Raw genomic sequence first — 17,392 nt, 5'->3', positions numbered from 1 at the left:
ATGCTGCAGCATTCCTTTCATCTGGAGCCATCATTTTAATGCTCCATGGCTTTATCTCCCTGGGTTTGGATGCTCAAGTAGCTCAGTTCCTTTAAAGATCATCAAATATGCAGATTGCCAAAAAGTTAGGAGTGCCCTAGGTTAAAAACTATGAATATTTGGGTCACAATTTACGACATACCATAAGCAACTTAGAGTGTGCACATGTGTGTGTGCATGTGTGCATATGTATGCATGCATGTTTGATGCATGCTCATGTGCATGTGTATTTCCGCATGTATGTGTGTGCTACACTATTGCAGTTTCTGCTGGATAACTTCTATCCTCACTGTTCTCAACAGCCCGGTCTTGCCCATCAGGACCCTTGTCACCTACACCCCTGAGCCATAAGTAGACATTTAACCAGCCGCCTTCCCCACTAGGCTATGAGCATCCTGAGGGCAGGGTTTGCTTGTTGTCCTCCATCAGTGAGCACATAATAAAAAAACTCAATCAGTTATTGAGGGATAAATAAGCCAATGCAATCCCATCATAGACACTACAGGGTGCCACAGTAAATGCTACTTCTTTAACGGTTTTAAAATCAAAGCCGTCATAAAAGTAAAAGCATTCTCTCTTTTCTGTTTTTCCCCTGCCTCCATTAAAAAAGAATCACAGGAAGTAGAGAATTAGGACTGGAAACTGTTCCCCACCCGTTCTCTCCCCAACCCCCACTCTTCTGTTATACCCAGAGTATCTGATATCCCTTCAAGAAGGTCTCTGGAGACCTGGTAATACTACATATATGGTTAGGCTCCTTGGAAATACAATGGACTGAATTAAGGCAGAGATTTCAGTTTCTAACTATAAATGTCTTGACATATTTTCCTTGCAGACAAATGCCTGGAAATACAATAAACTATATTTTAATGTTTATTTGTCTCAAATACAGTATTTTTTTTCAACAGACAAATGTGAAGTTTTGAGTCCAGAAAAAAACAGGTTTAAATCACCACCCAGCAAGCAGTTTTTAAAATAGTACACACAAGTGATCGTTTCAAAGCAGTCTAATGCACTCAGCCAACAGGCATTAACAGTCTTTGCAGAATGACCTAACACCTTAAGCTTATTTTCTAGTCTTGGTTCAGATGAATTTTAACCTTTCTTAAAAAAAAAATTGACAGTACAGGGCACCCACTGCATTTGCATTTTGTGGTTCTTTTATCATGACCGGAAAAAACAATCCCTGGACCTTCTTTCCTGTGCAGTTTTTAAGACAATGGAGCTCACAGTATTTGGAGATGAAGTGGTCCTCCAGCTCCAGCCAGTTGTGGAAAAGCAAGATGCCGTGACTCAGCAAGTTCCCCTCAGCAGTGAGGGTGGGAGAGAAAGAACAGGAGGCCTGACAGAGAGTCAATAACGCATTATTTACCTTGATTTTATTTTTAATGTAGAAGATTAAAAACAGAGTAAATAGTCCACCTAATGGGAGTCAGAGACTCTGGGGCCAACTAAAGAACCTTGCCATTCACATCTCGTCTATGCCAGAGCTGTCGGAAGAAGAAGCAGGCTCAGGAAAGGGAGAGATTTATCCAAGGCCATAGGCTCAAGTTTGGGGAGGAAAGTAGCTATGAGAAGGGTTCAGGAAACCCACTCCTAAACTGAAAAAAAATCCACAGGCTCCATGACATCACATCAAATGTCACGGAGGGAAGGGAAGAGTCACTACCCAACACCACCCAGTCTCGGCAGTTTACCTCCGTGGTTTTCCGTGTGCCTGATGTTCATGGACTGTTGTTTCAGCCTGCCACCTTGGAGCCTGAGTCTCTGAGACTTACGGTACATGTTCTGAGATGGGAGGATTTCAGCTCTCTCTGTCTTCTCTCTCCCCACTCTGCCTTTTCACTCACTAACTGCCACATCACTAGGGGTCCTTGTGCTAGGTTGGCTAACCATGGAAGGAGGTTTTCCCAGAAGGCATAGTGCATCACTTCTGGTTTCCCAAATCTGTCAGAGGCAGAAGGAAAAGTCAGGGTGGGAGAGCTGGGGACCCATCTTCTAAAACGACTATGAAAAGTTTCATGAACCACATCATGGGCCTCACTGGTGGACAAATAAAGTAGCCCTGGGCAAGTTACATAACCCTGGCTCACGTTAATTTTGCATCTTTAGGAAAAAATGCCATGAAAATCCATCCGTTGCTTCAGACACACTAGGCTAAAAATAGCTCCGTCAGCCAGTAACTGTGTGTAATTTTTCCTTTGTGCATCTCCCCATTCACCGATTCCTTTCCCTCAGCAGACAAATATGCTCCAAGACAGACTGCTTGTCCCCCCCCTCCACAAAGTGACCGGAGGGATCTTGCCCAAAAGCAGATCAAATTGTGACACACACACACACACACACACACACACACACACACACACCACACACCACACACATAACCCAGGTGAAAAACTACCTTTATTGGTTTCCTATGCCCAATACAGTAGAAGCCAATGCTGGTTTAATCCCTACCATTTATCAGGTGCTGGTCTAAGGGTATAGAGGCCTCATCTCATTAAATTCTCCAAAACAATCCTGAGGTGAGAACTACTGTTGTATCATTTTCCCAATGAGGAAACCAAGACACAGAGAAACAAAACAATCACATCAGGGCCCAGCTTGCACTTACCATGTGAAATCCAATGAATAGTCTCTAAAGGATAAAGACCAAACGTCCTGGCTCAGCACACCAAAGCCTTCACAAGCAGAATCCCACTTCCTTTCCATGCTTATCTCCTACCACCCTCACCAACCCCACCTGACACATATATAAATACAGACTGACCTGGCTCCCCAGACCCCGAGCCCCAGCCATGCCCATATCCTCACCCTTCCTCAACATCTTTAAATGTCCCGTTCCTTCTAACAAAAACCTTCTTCCCACCATCCTTCTGAAATTGCCAAATCCTCACTGAGCCCTCAAGACCCTCCTTTCAACAAATTCTTACTGTGCCCTCACTAAACTCCTTCCTTCTCCATCTCTAGACCAGTAATATCACGTAAGGTAAGTGTTCAATATCCACTACACAAATAAGTCATAATAATAATAATAGTTACACACAGAGAGGAGAAATGCCATGCTAACCACTTTGTAAGAATGATCTCACTCAGTCCTCATAAAAACCCAAAGACATAGTTTCTATCAGCATTCCTACATTACCCAGAAGGGCAACTGAGACACAGAAAGGTAAATTAATTCACTCTAGGTCATATGAATAGTAAGAAAAATAAGTCTGCATGACTCCAGAAGTTAATCATTTAATGCCAGTGCTGTGTTGGGTATGATATGCACACCACGACATAGTAATAGAAGCATATGTGTATGAAGCTTATCTATAAAATGCATATTACCCATATTAAAATAGTGATAACTCAGAATCTAGTTACAAAATGGCTGCCTCCATGAAATGTGTCTTTAAAAAAAGACCACTATTGGCCACAGAGAATGTAAATTGTCATGAAAGATACAAACATGAATAAGATAGTACCTGACCCCAAGGATCTCTTTGATCCAGTGAAGAAAATAAGATAACATTGCACACAACTCATGATACAGCCCACTTTTTGAGATATCACTTTTCTCCTTGAATCGCATGTATGTCCTTCAAACGCTGTCATAAATTAACTTGCTATACCCCAGTCTACTGGTTCTAGATCAACACTAACTCTTAACATCAATTCAAGCTCCTTCTTCCCAGTATAAATTGTGCAAAATCTGTTGATTTATGGACCTTACACAAGGTTGCATGCCAGGCACCTCTTGACTCAGAAATAATACAAGAGAAAGAAAAACGGAGGGGAGGGGGCAAGAATCTGCCCTCAAACAGGAGAGAAAATCATTCTTAAAAGGAGACAGAGAGCCCTTAGTGAAGATTTCTGACTAGTATTACATGCTAATGGTAATCATAATAGTTACCACAGTTAAATCCTTAGTACCAGCATCCTCTCTCACTGAGGGACAAGACAGACTGTTAAGAATTCTAATTCTTTACATTAAAATCATGGCACAAAGGAGCTAGATAATTTTTTTTAATACTTAGATGCTGTTTTATGTTTTAAAACACAAGCATAAGTGTAAATTCAGGGAATTCAAAATATATTTTAAAAGTTTTAAGAGTGTGGTGAAACACTCCTAATTTTAGTGTAGAAAGCTGGATTCAAAAAGGTACCCAATGAGTTCCTAAGCATGAAAAGGTTGATGTACATGCCTGTGTGGATTACACTTATATACTAATGTTAACAATAATTTTGCTTGTATATTAGGCAAAATGTGTATATATACCTCTTTGCACATTGTTGTACTTTATAAATACTTTATACTAATAATGTGGCATGTTTTTAAAACTAGAAAAATTAAAATGTTTTAAAACATACACAATTTAATTTTAAATAAATAGGCAGAGACAACAATCACAAATTCTAAATTTTTTTTAACATTTATTTATTTTTGAGAGACAGAGCATGAACAGACGAGGGGCAAAGAGAGAAAGAGGCACAGAATCGCACAATCGGAAGCAGGTTCCAGGCTCTGAGCTGTCAGCACAGAGCCTGATGTGGGACACAAACCAGAAAACCGGGAGATCATGACCTGAGCCAAAGACTTAACAGACTGAGCCCCCCAGGTGCCCTAAAAATCCTATAGTGATGTAAGCTAGTGATGTGTGTTTCAAGATCACCAGCACGATGTTGAAGATTGATATTATTTTAAGGCAATCAGAAAACGGGAAAAGGTGAAAGGGATTTGAAACATACAAGTTTTTGCATGGAGCATCTGGGGGGCTCAGTCGGTTAAGCGTCTGACTCTTGATTTCAGTTCAGGTGATGATCTCCAGGTTCGTGAGATGGTGCCCCACATTGGACTCCACACTGATAGTGTGGAGCCTACTTTGGATACTCTCTCTCTCTCAAAATAAATACATAAACTTTTTAAAAAAAAAAAGCTTTTATAGGACTGGTAGTAGTTGGTAAGATGGTGTTTAATGTGGGCAGTTCCTGGTTATTCTCAGGCAACTAGTGTTTGGATTTACAAAACCTGAGACAATTTTACAGCACTTCGGAGCCCAGGTGAGTCTTGCCTGTGCGCGGTTTCTGCACTTCCAAAGTCAGGAGCTATAGGGCTGGATGATCTTCCATGTCTATTCCAGCTCTGAAATTCTAGGATTCAGCTATTTTGAGGGTTGTAGTCTCCACCAAATGTTCTCCATCAGAACCTTTCAAAGGCAGGAGATATGCACCAACTGCTTCATTTCAGTTTCAGGCAAGAGATTTTAACCAACTGCAGGGTGATCATGGCTAAAATTATAAGGCAGAAGAAGACGTGCGTGTGTGTGTGCACGCGCGCGCGCGCGCCCGCACTGCCAAAGGGTCAGCCTTGTTTATTAGCTTAGCTTTTGCTTGTCTACCCAATTTTCAGTCTCAAGATAAAATCTTCATGAATCCTAAGAAATGACTCTATCAGGAAGTAAAATTTAACAAACACTACCCTCCTATATATATATATATGCAAATAACTTAATGTTTGAGCTATGCAAGATACTTGACTAGGAAATTGATAACAAAATATTAATGTGGAGCTCTATATAAAAACCGCAGGTGACTTGGCCAAGGAGGTGAAAGGAAGAGGAGATGAAACGTAGGAAGGTATGCGTAATTTAAAGAATTCAGTAATGAAAAATCAAGGAAGCTCTACCCTAATACTAGTGGGACATATCAGTATCAGCATATTGGAAGGCCCAGATGCATCTGGAAGGAAAACGGAAGGAGGCAGCTTTCCTCCCCATCAACCTGATCCCTCAGGCCAGAACGATACCACATGGTGCCATTCAGCACATCGCCACTTCCACTCGTGTGCGTTTTCACTGTGTTAAGGAGCAAGCCACAAGGTGTCACAGTGGATGATCAATTGGCAGGGCTGTTATCAGTCCTGACACGCAGGTGGCGCTTCCGGCTTCCAGCCAGTGCTGATGCAGCTGCCTTGGAGAAGTCTGTGCGAAGCTGCGTGTTGAGAAGTGCGCCTCCTTGAATGAGATGGCCAGGCAGAGCCAGCAGGTTTGTGCTCCCCATTTAGGTGGCCCTATAAAGGCTCTGCTGGAACAAGGGACCCTCTCAATATTCTGTTGTCTCCACTTTGCTCCAGTTCTTAGCCGGAGCAAACCCTGAACACAGCTTTTTCGCAACAGAATAGAGTGCATGTGTCTCACACCTTGGTCAATTCTTACTCCTAAACTACAGGTATGTCTCAGAGATAGTTACAGCCTGGATTTTGGGGGCGATTGCGGTTACAAGAATGTATATGATTATTATGTCAGCACTACTGTATAACAGTGAAAAGGCCTGGTCATGTCAGCGTATATTGTGTGAATACCAAATCCACGAGTCTTAGAACATCATTGCAAATTTTGTTCATTAAACTGAAATATGCTAGTACAAGCCATGCAAAAAATTTTTAAAGATAGTTTCAGGAACTCAAGCAGTGTTACATTACTTACACTACTTAATTTGTTGATAGGATAGAGAATAAGGGCAACAGCTTATTATCATTATCTTGGTTCACATTTTTGAGCACTTGCTAAACATAGAAATCCTCCTTTACATGTAGGAGATGCATTCCAAGACCCCTCAATGGATGCCTGAAACTGTGGATAGTACCAAACCCCTTCTATACCATGCTTTCCCCTATTGTGCAGACCTATGATAAAGTGTAATTCCTAAATAAGGTCCAGTAAGAGATTAACAACAATAACTAACAGTACAATAGAACAGTTATAACAGTATGCTGGAATACGGTATGTGAACGTGATCTCTCTGTCTCAAAATACCGCAGTATACAGTGGTCACCCTTCTTCTGGTGATGACGCCAGATGACAAAATGGCTATGTGATGAGGCAAAGGGAGGTGAAAGACACAGGCATTGTGATCGTGTTAGCCTACTACTGACCTTCTGACAATATATCAGGAGGATCATCCACTCCTGGATCTCAGTTGATCACAGATAAATGAAACCCAGGAAAGCAAAACTGTACACAAGGGTGGATGGCTGTGCTAGGCATGTTACGTGCCTTAGCCGTTCACCTCCCAACCTAACACTCAGGCTAAGAAAGCTTAGAAAAGCTCCGAAAAGTTAAGAAATCTCCCCAAGATCACACAGCACACAAGAGGCAAAGCCCGGTTTGGATCAGATCTGACTTGTTATAAGTCATAGTTGAGTTCAGATCTTTTCATTCCATGCACGTCCCTCTTATCACCCCAAAGAAAAAGTCACTGATGGAAACACTGGGCAAGGTTTCCAACTAGAAGGTGCACAGGTACCCAAACACAGTTTGATCGGGACAAGAATCTCTGTCTGTCTGTCTCTTGTACACACACGTGCGCACATGTTCTCTCTCTCTCTCTCTCTCACACACACACACACACACACACACACATACACACACACACACTAGTCAGCAAAGTTATTATAAACCACAACATCATATACTAATATAATTTCCCTTATTTTCTGTTGTGCAAATCACTTAAAACAAGCTAATTAATGGCCCTGAAAGCCCTTTCCCAAAATGCAAAGTGCTCCAGGAAATGTGAGGTATGGTCATGATTCATATCATAATTCATGGCTGTGGGCTTCTAGGCAGATCCAAAGAGAGAGAAGTGGTAGATATATCAGATAAGGAAAACCACTAGGAGAAGTATAAATATTTTTAATCAGGAGTCAGGAGACTCCCAACAGATTCACACCACCCAGAAGGCAAGATTCTCAGGTCAATGTTTTCTTCACAGAAAAAGTTCCCTCTTCAGTTTTCTTTTTTCTGCAGGTCTGGCTGAGCATTCTATTAGTGAGCATTCATCAGGCTATTAGGCTTACAGATTCTTTTCCAGCTGTAACTGTTGGTAAGATTCAAGGTAAATTCCAGTGTTGACCTGGATGATGCTGCTACAACTTAATTTCCTTTATTCAACTGATACATTTTGCATACCAACGATGTGCTATGGGCCATGGGGGGAGGGGGGAGGGGGTGTGACAACTCTGAACAAGACAAATGAGGCCCTTGCCCTCACACAGCTCATATTCTATAGGAGATGAGCAGATGCTTAAGAAATAAACTAGAAGTAAGAAAATATCAGCTTGCTATCACTTCTATGAAGAAAATGATCAGGACGTGCAATAGAAAGTGAGTGGGGTTAAGGGACGGAATTTTAACTGAGGTGATCCAGGAGATCTTCTCTGTGAAAGGGACATTTAAGCTGGTCAGTAGAGGACCCACTAAGTGCTGGACGCTTACCCTTCGTGGTCACTGCTTTCTTTGAGATATTGAATTGATTACCTACAAATAAAGTCAACCTCAGGCCAACTTCTAATTCAATTTGAGCTGCTAATACTTATATGGATTCTTATAGAGAAATCTGTACAGTCATTTTCCCACCAAGGGCAAGTATGTTGAGCTATGCATGAGCTCGAAGAGTTAATGGATCCAAAGATGCTCCTTGTGGCTGGAGTCCACTGGACATGTAGAAGATGAGCCTGGGCCTCAGGATCAACTGATTCTTGCAGCTAGAGCAAGGAGTTGGAGCTGACACTAGGTGTGAGGGAAAGCTGAGAGAGATGTGATCAGATTTATGCTTCACTGCAGGGGCGCCTGGGTGGCTCAGTTGGTTAAACGTGCAACTTCAGCTCAGGTCACAGTCTCGCAGTTCATGAGTTCGAGCCCTGCGTCCAGGTCTGTGCCAACAGCTCAGAGCCTGGAGCCTGCCTCGGAATCTGCATCTCCCTCTTCTCTCTGCCCCTCCCCTACACATGGTCTGTCTCCCTCTTTCTCAGAATAAATAAACATCTAAAAAATTTTTTTCAAATGTATCACTGTGGCTGTTTGCTGGGAACAGATTTCAAGATGGAGAAAGGCAACAGGGAGCAGAGTTAGGTGGCCATCCTAACCCTGAAAAGAGAGGATGGGGTTGTGATGTCACCAGGACAAAGTACTCCCCTCTTCTTCCGGGGGTCTGTCAAATCTCTAACACTAAGCCTTCTGTTTTCAGTCAGAAGCCTAAAACTTTAAATTAGGTTAGTGAAAAGTGGTGGTAAAGTGAGGGCAAGTCAGGGCTTCCAAAAGGAAGTGGGGAGTCTTTCCCAAGTGCTTTGGGAGAGAGCACTGAATGGAGGAGTTAGGTGCAGTCCCCAGGGATGCAAGAGCACGAACTCCATCTCCGTATCTCTGGGCTTCACTTTTCTTTTGTCTGTTCAAGGAGAATGAGAATGCATACATCTCACGCTTGGGGTGGATAAATGTGGAAACCCATCTTAAGTGCAGGCATTTACTATAAAGACAACAGCCTCTCTGGGGGCTGAAGGAAGGCTGCAAGGGTAGGTAGGGAACATCACCTCCCACAAAGAAATGCAGAGACACAGGGTGTGGAGACTATCTCGGACAAGAGGGTCAGGGTCAAACTAGGTGGGTGGGAAGCCCCTGTGCGCCTTTATTTTCTCTCAAATTCCTTTTGCTTATTTTTTTAATGTTTACTTTTGAGAGACAGAGACAGAGTGTGAGCAGGGGGAGGGGCAGAGAGCAAGGGAGACACAGAATCTGAGCAGGCTCCAGGCTCTGAGCTGTCAGCAGAGAGCTGGGTGCAGGGTTCGAACTCACAAACTGCAAGATCAGGACTTGAGCCCAAGTCGGACACTTAACGGACTAAGCCACCCAGATGCCCTTCTAAGATTCCTAACCGATGACCTGCAAAGGAAGCTAACACCGTGACAAATTCTGATTCTAATTTAGTCTCCTAATACTTAATTGTTTAAGACAATTAAAACACCATCTTCGACAGAGCATGTCTGAGAAGGGTCCAGGGCTGGATGGAAACCTAACTACTTTTAAGTAAAAGAATTAAAGTTTGTGATGATTTTACATCGTAGGCCACAAAGATTCTAGCAACTTTTCAGAGAAGACCACATAAATGAATATTGCAAACACTCATTCTTCAACAGGGAGTGTCATTTTGGTTCTTTTTTTTCAATCCAGGGTATATTTTCCACCTTAGCACCATCCTTTAAAATTTCACATGGTCCCTTTTGAAATTAGTCAGGAATTTGAGAGATAATTGGGCAAATAAAGATGGGTAAATGAGGTCAACTTTCCAGGCACTGCCAAAATCAACCTGTCCTAGGGAGAAAAAAATGAATGTATTCACCTAATAAATGCCTACAGGTGAAACCGGAGTCCAGCTAGCATTTCTTATCTCCCGAGAGGTGAGCAGAGAAGTTAACACCAAACCCTCTAAAACTAAACTGCCATCTGTGTGACCTTGGACAACTTACTTAACCCTTTGTTTCCTCAGTAAAAACGCAGTTAGTAGTACCTACCTCATGAGGTGATTATAAGGATTACATGCGTTCACCCACGGAAAGCACTTAGCACCATGTTCAATGCATAGTGAGCATCCCAGAGATGTTGGCTACTATCATCCTGACCGCCTTTCAGAAGGGCCGATACTTTTCAGTGCCTGGACACACCCACAATACACTTTCTATTAATCTATCATAGCACCTCATTGTAAGACTTGGTTTGTATGTCTTCCTTTATTTCCAAATTGTAAGCTTCAGGGGGACAGAAAATGTTTTAATCATCTTTGTATTTCCAGATATTGTCATTGCCTAAAATACAGCAATTCTTGAAAAAACAACCGAATTTTGTTTTAAATATTGATAGTTGCCTATGTCCAGATGCATGCTCTTACAATGTAAGTTTCTTTTAAAATCTAGGCTTAAACTATTGAAAGGAAAGAAGGAAGGAAGAAAGGAAGGAAGGGAAAGGAGAGAAAATGAAAGGCAGGAAAGAAGAGATAAAGGGAAAGGAGGGAAAGAAAGAAAGAAAAAAAAGAAGGAAAGTAAGAGAAAAAGAAGGAAGGAAGAGAAAGAAAGAAAGAAAGAAAGAAAGAAAGAAAGAAAGAAAGAAAGAAAGAAAGAAAGGAAGGAAGGAAGGAAGGAAGGAAGGAAGGAAGAAAGAAAGAAAGAAAGAAAGAAAGAAAGAAAGAAAGAAAGGAAGGAAGAAAGAAAGAAAGAAAGAAAAACAATATCTTTGTCAGATAATGACAAAGGTATATGTACCCTACATCAGATGAACATTTTTTAAAGCTCTGTTTTCTGACACTTTAAAAAAGAGATTATTTTCCCAGATCAATTATATTTTTGAAAACCACCAACCAAATCCAAATAAGTTGATGAATCTTGTTCTTGATGATGGATAAAGTTTGTTTGTTTTCAAGGTTGTTTGTTTTATGTTTTGTTTGCTTGTTCAGAAAGGAGGTGTTCTGTGTTCCTCGTGAAAAATGAGTTAATGTGGACAAATGTAATAAAAGGAGATTTATAGCCCTGTTCTCCATACAATTTAAATTAATTTCTTTCTGAAACCCAAACAAAAAGCTGGATGCATAAAAAATGCATACTGTTTTAAATCCTATATCATCATTTACACACCAAAAAGGGAGAGATTTAAATGTGCATTGATTTTAGGCTGATAAGAATCTGTGTTGAATGGGAGTTGAGAGGTTTTTTCCTTCTTCTTGGCCTCCTGACTAATAGTTAGTTTGCAGCAATTTTTAATTAAAAACAGTTCCCATCGTCAGAGCATGGGGGGGAAATAAAAAGACGTCGGGAAAATAAAATCGGTATGGGTCCTGCAGTTTGTTTTCTGAGGCCATGTAGATTCTGACAAATAAGAACTTGGAAGTTCTCCTTTTTAAAAACTGCACTTTTGGTTTCATTTAACATTTTCAAAACCGCTTTCCTTACCACTACCAATCCCCCCTCCCCCTACTCCTCACCATCCCCCTTCGAAAAAACTTGGAAAGTTCTGTGTTTAACACTGAAATCATTCATATGATGCAAAGTGATGGAGCATGTTTCTTTCTAAATTTCTAGGGGAAAAAAATCCAAGTTATCACAAAGCATTATTGCTCATGTTTTTCTACCTATCCAAAATACCTCATCTCGTTTTAACTAGCCTCCGTCTGAACATCAAGGATTCTAAGCTACCCCATGAATAAACATGACGTTCCAACGGGAAACCCTGTGACTGAAGTATATGAAAATGTAACTGAAAGAGAAGAATGAGACCCCCACCCCCCCCCCAGGGAATTTGAGAGAAGAGCAAGGAGGGTACAAGCAATAGATTTAAATTTCAAGGTCTTCAAATATTTCTCACGTTCATATTAAATCCTGTAAAACCAAAAACTGTAATTCTAATAAAAACCTTGTGTGTGTGGCTTCCAATTGTAATCACGGTTTTCTCTTCTGGAGTGGGATGTGTAATGTTGATAAAAGAAAGGGAGGAAAAAACCCTTGAAACAGAACAAATACATAATGAAACCCACACTTTCCTGGAGTTTGCGGTATTTTATTAAAATGAGCGCATTGCCAACAGGAAAAAAATATATATATATACTTAAAAACAGCTTTATTGCAATGGGGACGAGTGTGGTCGTTTGAATGAGGAGAACAAAGTACAGAAAAGTTACCAACGGTAAGGAAGATTTTTATAACTTGATAAACTTTCCGAAATTCTAGAGGAATCCAACATTAGTGAACTCCTTTCTCAAAAAATGAAAGACACTATCATGAGTCTCATAATTTTACCTATATTTTCATTTCACAGACCTCAGGAAGTGGGGGGGGGAAATGCTGTTTTTGTGATTACTGAAGCTTTTTACAGAACAAATTCAGATATCTGTACACCGTGTTTCCATGGCCTGTCTGACCACACTCTGTTTGCAATGCTAAACTAACTGTGTGATTGTGCACTTGTGTTCCTCCCAGATACATGTGGGACAGCAAGACCATACATGAGTTTGGGAACACAACGGAAAATGTCACCCCCTTCCTACTGCCTGGGAATTACTAGTGACAAACAGTGTGGCAAAGCTCAAAGAGTTTCTCTTAATTTCATTGAAAAAGTAGGGGGGGGGGGGAACGGGGAAGACACCCACGCATTTCTTTATGAAATTCCACTGAGATTCTGATGTTGCAAATAAATTTTATTTCCCAGAACAGCCAATAGCATTTAAGACATGTTTTTCTTGTCTTTGTTTGCTTTGTAGTACATTTATATTCCTTTGAAAAGGTCCTATAATCTCTCAGATACGTGCTTTCTTATGCCATGAAGATTATGGATCTAAATTGCCTCATGGTAAAATAAATGTGGAGGACGGAGGAAAGAGCACTTTTAGGGCAATGGCAAGCAGATGCCCAAAGCAGCTTCAGGGCGTATCAGGCATCAGAATTAACGCCAATGACATGCTTCTCCGCCTCTCTCTCCTCTTCCATTCTACTGACACAGTAACAGAAGTTTACTGAGTAGCTACTTTGTCCCAGGAACTTCAAGCTCCAAGTGCTACTTTAAACAAGGTTGGCAGTGTCTTTGCTTTAGGTGTTTTCTCCACTATCACCCCATTCTTTCAGTGCCATTTGTGACTTTGAACTGAATACCATGAACCAAGAAATAATGTCTATATTCTTCATGCTGGCTCACAACACTCTCTCATACAAGAGAAAATCAAACCCAGGATGTCTGCAGAATCTGAATTTTTAAGTTATAGGGGTGTCACAAGGGAATTTTCTGATGTGGAACCATGATATCCATGCCAAATAGTTAGCAAGTGATGGAAACAAGTTAAGAACAGTATAAGTCCCAATCCAGCATCCTTGAAACTGTAACTTCCAGTTTTGATGGACTTCGATTTGATTTAATTGGAAGAAATGCACCAATCACTTGAGAGAATGCTGGGGAAGGGGTTGGGTGTCAGCCACCCAAGGAGAATAGGTAAACCCCTTGGTTCTTGACCACTTTCTTTCCTTTCCATAAAAAAGGTGGTTTCTAGGAAATTTCCACAAACATGATTACAATTTATTCATTCAACATAGATTTACTACAATTTCTTTGTAGCCAAGACTATATCAAAAAAGGAATAGGGACTTTAAAGTATTACCCAGATTGTGTGGGGGTGTGGGTGTGGGTGTGTGTGTGGAATGAGAAGTCAGTGAAATAATACCATGTAACACAGGAGCAGGAACCAGAAGACAGGAGAAAGAAGTGAATCTCTCTTGTCCAAAATGATTGAATGCATTGGTTAAGTTCCAAAAGTCACTCAATGATCCATTTGATTTTGTGTGTGAATAATCTGATAACTCTTGCTGGGAATTATTGTTATTTTATGTCAACCATCTCTAGAGCTCAGAACAACTTTATCAGCAATAATCACTATTGGTAAAGGCACAATGTAACTTTCTCACAAAGTTTTTTTTCCTAAATATTTTCTTTTCCAATTACAAACTATAATCAAAACGTAGTATTTAATGTTAATATTTAAATATCTTAGGAGAAACTATTTTATTCTCTCTTTTTTTATACGAAATGAAAACAAATTTATGGCCATGGGTTCACGACATCATTTACTGCTTGGCAAAGAGAAAAGAAGTGCCTGGACAATTATCTGGATAATTGTAAAAGGATCTAATTAGGGGGTAAATGTTCGGGGTTGGCTCTAGAACATACCAGAAAACAGTTCACAGTCCTTTTTTTGTCACAGTCAGAGAGGTTTTAAAAAATCTTTAAGATTTGTCAGAGCAAGCTTTTCTCTCTAGTTTCTTGAGCTCTGAAGCTGTTTTTTTCTACTCAGAGGAAAATCTTTAAAAGTAATACCCCATAATCCAAAAGGTAGGAGTTCCTGAGTCCAGCTCTCACAAAAGATAATGTGACATTGTTAAGAAACATACTACCAATGGGAGACTTCTCAAAGGTTTTCTCTCAAATGGGAAACAAATGTGGGACCTTTCTGCAACTGAAGATTTTCGTGAGGGTCAGGGCAGGGAAGTACCCCAGATAGTCTAGCTCAGACCTGGCCAAGTGAGAATTTAGGAAGGAGCACAGGAGAACCTGTATATCAGAGAAATCTGCCTGTTCTTCTGACCAAGCGGGATGGGAGAAAAACCTCATTCCACAACTTCTCAAAAACTTTCTAAAACCTAAGCTGGATGCAGGTTTTTGTTAAATCCTGTTGCTGTTCAAGAATTGAGCCTTAATGGCCCCTGTTCTCTTGTTTTCAACCAAGTGTATTTTTAAGACCTTTTTTAACCTCAAATTTGTATTGCAATTAATGTGTGGCTGAACTACAAGACATTTTCTATCCCCCTAATTCTGATAAGCAGGCTGTGACAACCAGTAGTTCATGCAAGAATTTAAGAGTCCAACACATAGTTCCAAAAACCTGGATGAACTATACAAACCGTCACACACACCCCACAACACACACGAAAATCATTCCCTGCCAACAGGTCGCCACCCTACGCAAAACAGAGTTTACACTTCTGTAAAAGCTACTGGTTTCTGGGGAGAGAAACAGCATCATCAATTATATTTAACTTCTATGATGCATTAACATATAAAGAAAATAGGAGTGCTAAAGACAACCCAGTGTTTTTAAAAAAAACATCAGTCCTGGTCCAGGAGTTAGCCAATCAGAAAGCAGGTCACATCTTGTTAGCTGTATTAAATGCATTTAACGTCATGAATTCTCCATGGCTCTGTTGACAATTTAAGCAAGTGTGCTTTATTTTATCCTACAACATTAATTGAGCCCCCTTTCAGAGCTGAGACTCAGTCTTCAATCTACAATTCCACCAAGCCTATTTCCTTAAAGCTCTTTGCCATCAGCCCTCTGGGTATTTTGTACTCCGGCAGAGAAGGCGGAATTTCCAGCGATTTCTACTTCCCAAAGTGACTTTGGTGCACCTATCACAAACTCCTTCTCAGAACACTTCAACACAAAGCACCAATTTACAGGCAAATGTACAACCCAGCACCAAGACCTGCCAGGCTAGCACAGAGAAAAAGTCAACTGGCATTAAATATTTAAATTGCAGGAGGCAGTCTGGAGTTTTGCATTTACAAAGTTCTGAAAGTCCTGTTCTCTCTGCTCCCAGAGCTGCTGGCCGGGGAGGCAGAGACTCGCTCCCCCTCTCAGGCACAAGATTACAAATATGCAAAACTCAAGCTGACTTGAATGCTGAGCCGGCTCCTGGGGAAGGTAGAGCTCCTTAGGAGACACTCCGAGCCCCGATAAGAGAAAGTCGAGAACCCCCTTGCCCCAAGCCACTGGTTTCTGAATTTAACAAGGAAATACACAATGTGTCCCTCCAGAGCTAGTTCTGAAAAGTGTGTGGGCTCCCCCTTCTTCCCCCTCCACCTCGATTTTGAGGACTTTGAAAAGCAAATGCAGGTCAAAGCAGACTTCCTCTGGGATTTGTTAAAAATTTATTTTGCCAGATGCAAATGATCACAAAATCCCTCGGAATTATATCTCACGAAACACTCACGGGACCGACTCAGAACCTGCAAACCCCAGAGTTCTGGAAGAACAGCATTTCTGGAGACCCGGCAGGCAAATCGAGTGCTGGGTTGTCTATTTCAAGATTCCGGCAGAAACTGTCCCCAGCTCCAAGAGTTGCTGTGCCTGAAAACCCAGCGTTCAAACTAGTGGATTCATCCTGGCGCTCATTTCCACATCCGCGGTAGTATCTAGTGGGACACTTCCCACAGAATTCAGCCAGCAGCCCAGGAAAAGCCCATGCACAGTTAAAAAAAAAAATACACAAACATACACCCAAGGTTGGAGTACTTACCTCTGTGCGAGACTGCAGTCTCTTGTTCATCTCATAGATTCGGTACTCTGGCTGTACCATGTATGGTGTATGTCTCCTATAAAATGGGCCGAAAGGAGAAGAATAGAAGGGGTCATGTGGTGTGCTGGACATCTTGCCTGCTTGTCGAAAATCAAGCTAAACAGAGTATCAGTATCGTCCATGCAGAGCACATGGGCTGTGTTCCTCACAGTACAAAGTAGACGCACGCACACGCTCACACACACACACACACACACACACACACACACACACAGAGGCAGGCAGGCAGGCAGGCTGAACACACTGGCTGGGAACTGCAGGAGAGGAGAGAGAGAGAGCGAGAGGAGGGAGGGAGGGAGGGAGGGAGGGAAGGAGGGAGGGAGGGAGGGAGGGAGCACGGGAGAGGAGGGAGAGGGAGAGAGCAGGAGCTTCAGAGAGGAAGGGAGGTTGGTAGGGAGGAAGGGAGGAAGGGAGGGAGGGAGAGAGAGAGAGGGAGGGAGGGAGAGAATGAGAGAGAGAGAGAGGCTGGATAGCTTTAGGCACCACTGCTTGTTTTTAAAGAAGCAGTTTGTGGAGAGGTCATTTCCTGTCCACACTGTAGACTAGTTCAAAAATACAATTCTCCTCACAGTCTGACAGAAATCTAAGGTTTGGTTTTAATTTTTTTCCTCCAGCCAGGACCCTTCACAACTTGATTGCTAAGCT

At 41.6% G+C, this 17,392-nt stretch overlaps 1 protein-coding gene across 9 annotated transcripts in view; it reads right to left on the bottom strand.

Moving 5' to 3' along the window:
• The window catches only part of LDB2 (LIM domain binding 2), a 376,577-nt gene extending 359,543 nt beyond the window's left edge, over positions 1 to 17,034 (bottom strand). For all 9 annotated transcript variants that reach the window (XM_029948404.1, XM_029948414.1, XM_029948408.1 and 6 more), the window contains exon 1: positions 16,688 to 17,034. In XM_029948404.1, the coding sequence (XP_029804264.1) occupies positions 16,688 to 16,819 (132 nt within the window). In that variant the 5' untranslated portion in view covers positions 16,820 to 17,034. The remainder of the gene's footprint in view (positions 1 to 16,687) is intronic.
• Between the last annotated feature and the right edge of the window lie 358 nt (positions 17,035 to 17,392).

Source organism: Suricata suricatta, chromosome 1, assembly GCF_006229205.1.
Source record: "Suricata suricatta isolate VVHF042 chromosome 1, meerkat_22Aug2017_6uvM2_HiC, whole genome shotgun sequence".
Lineage (NCBI taxonomy): Eukaryota > Metazoa > Chordata > Mammalia > Carnivora > Herpestidae > Suricata > Suricata suricatta.
Note: the sequence above shows the minus strand (reverse complement) of the source record. Positions and strands in the feature narration are given on the sequence as shown.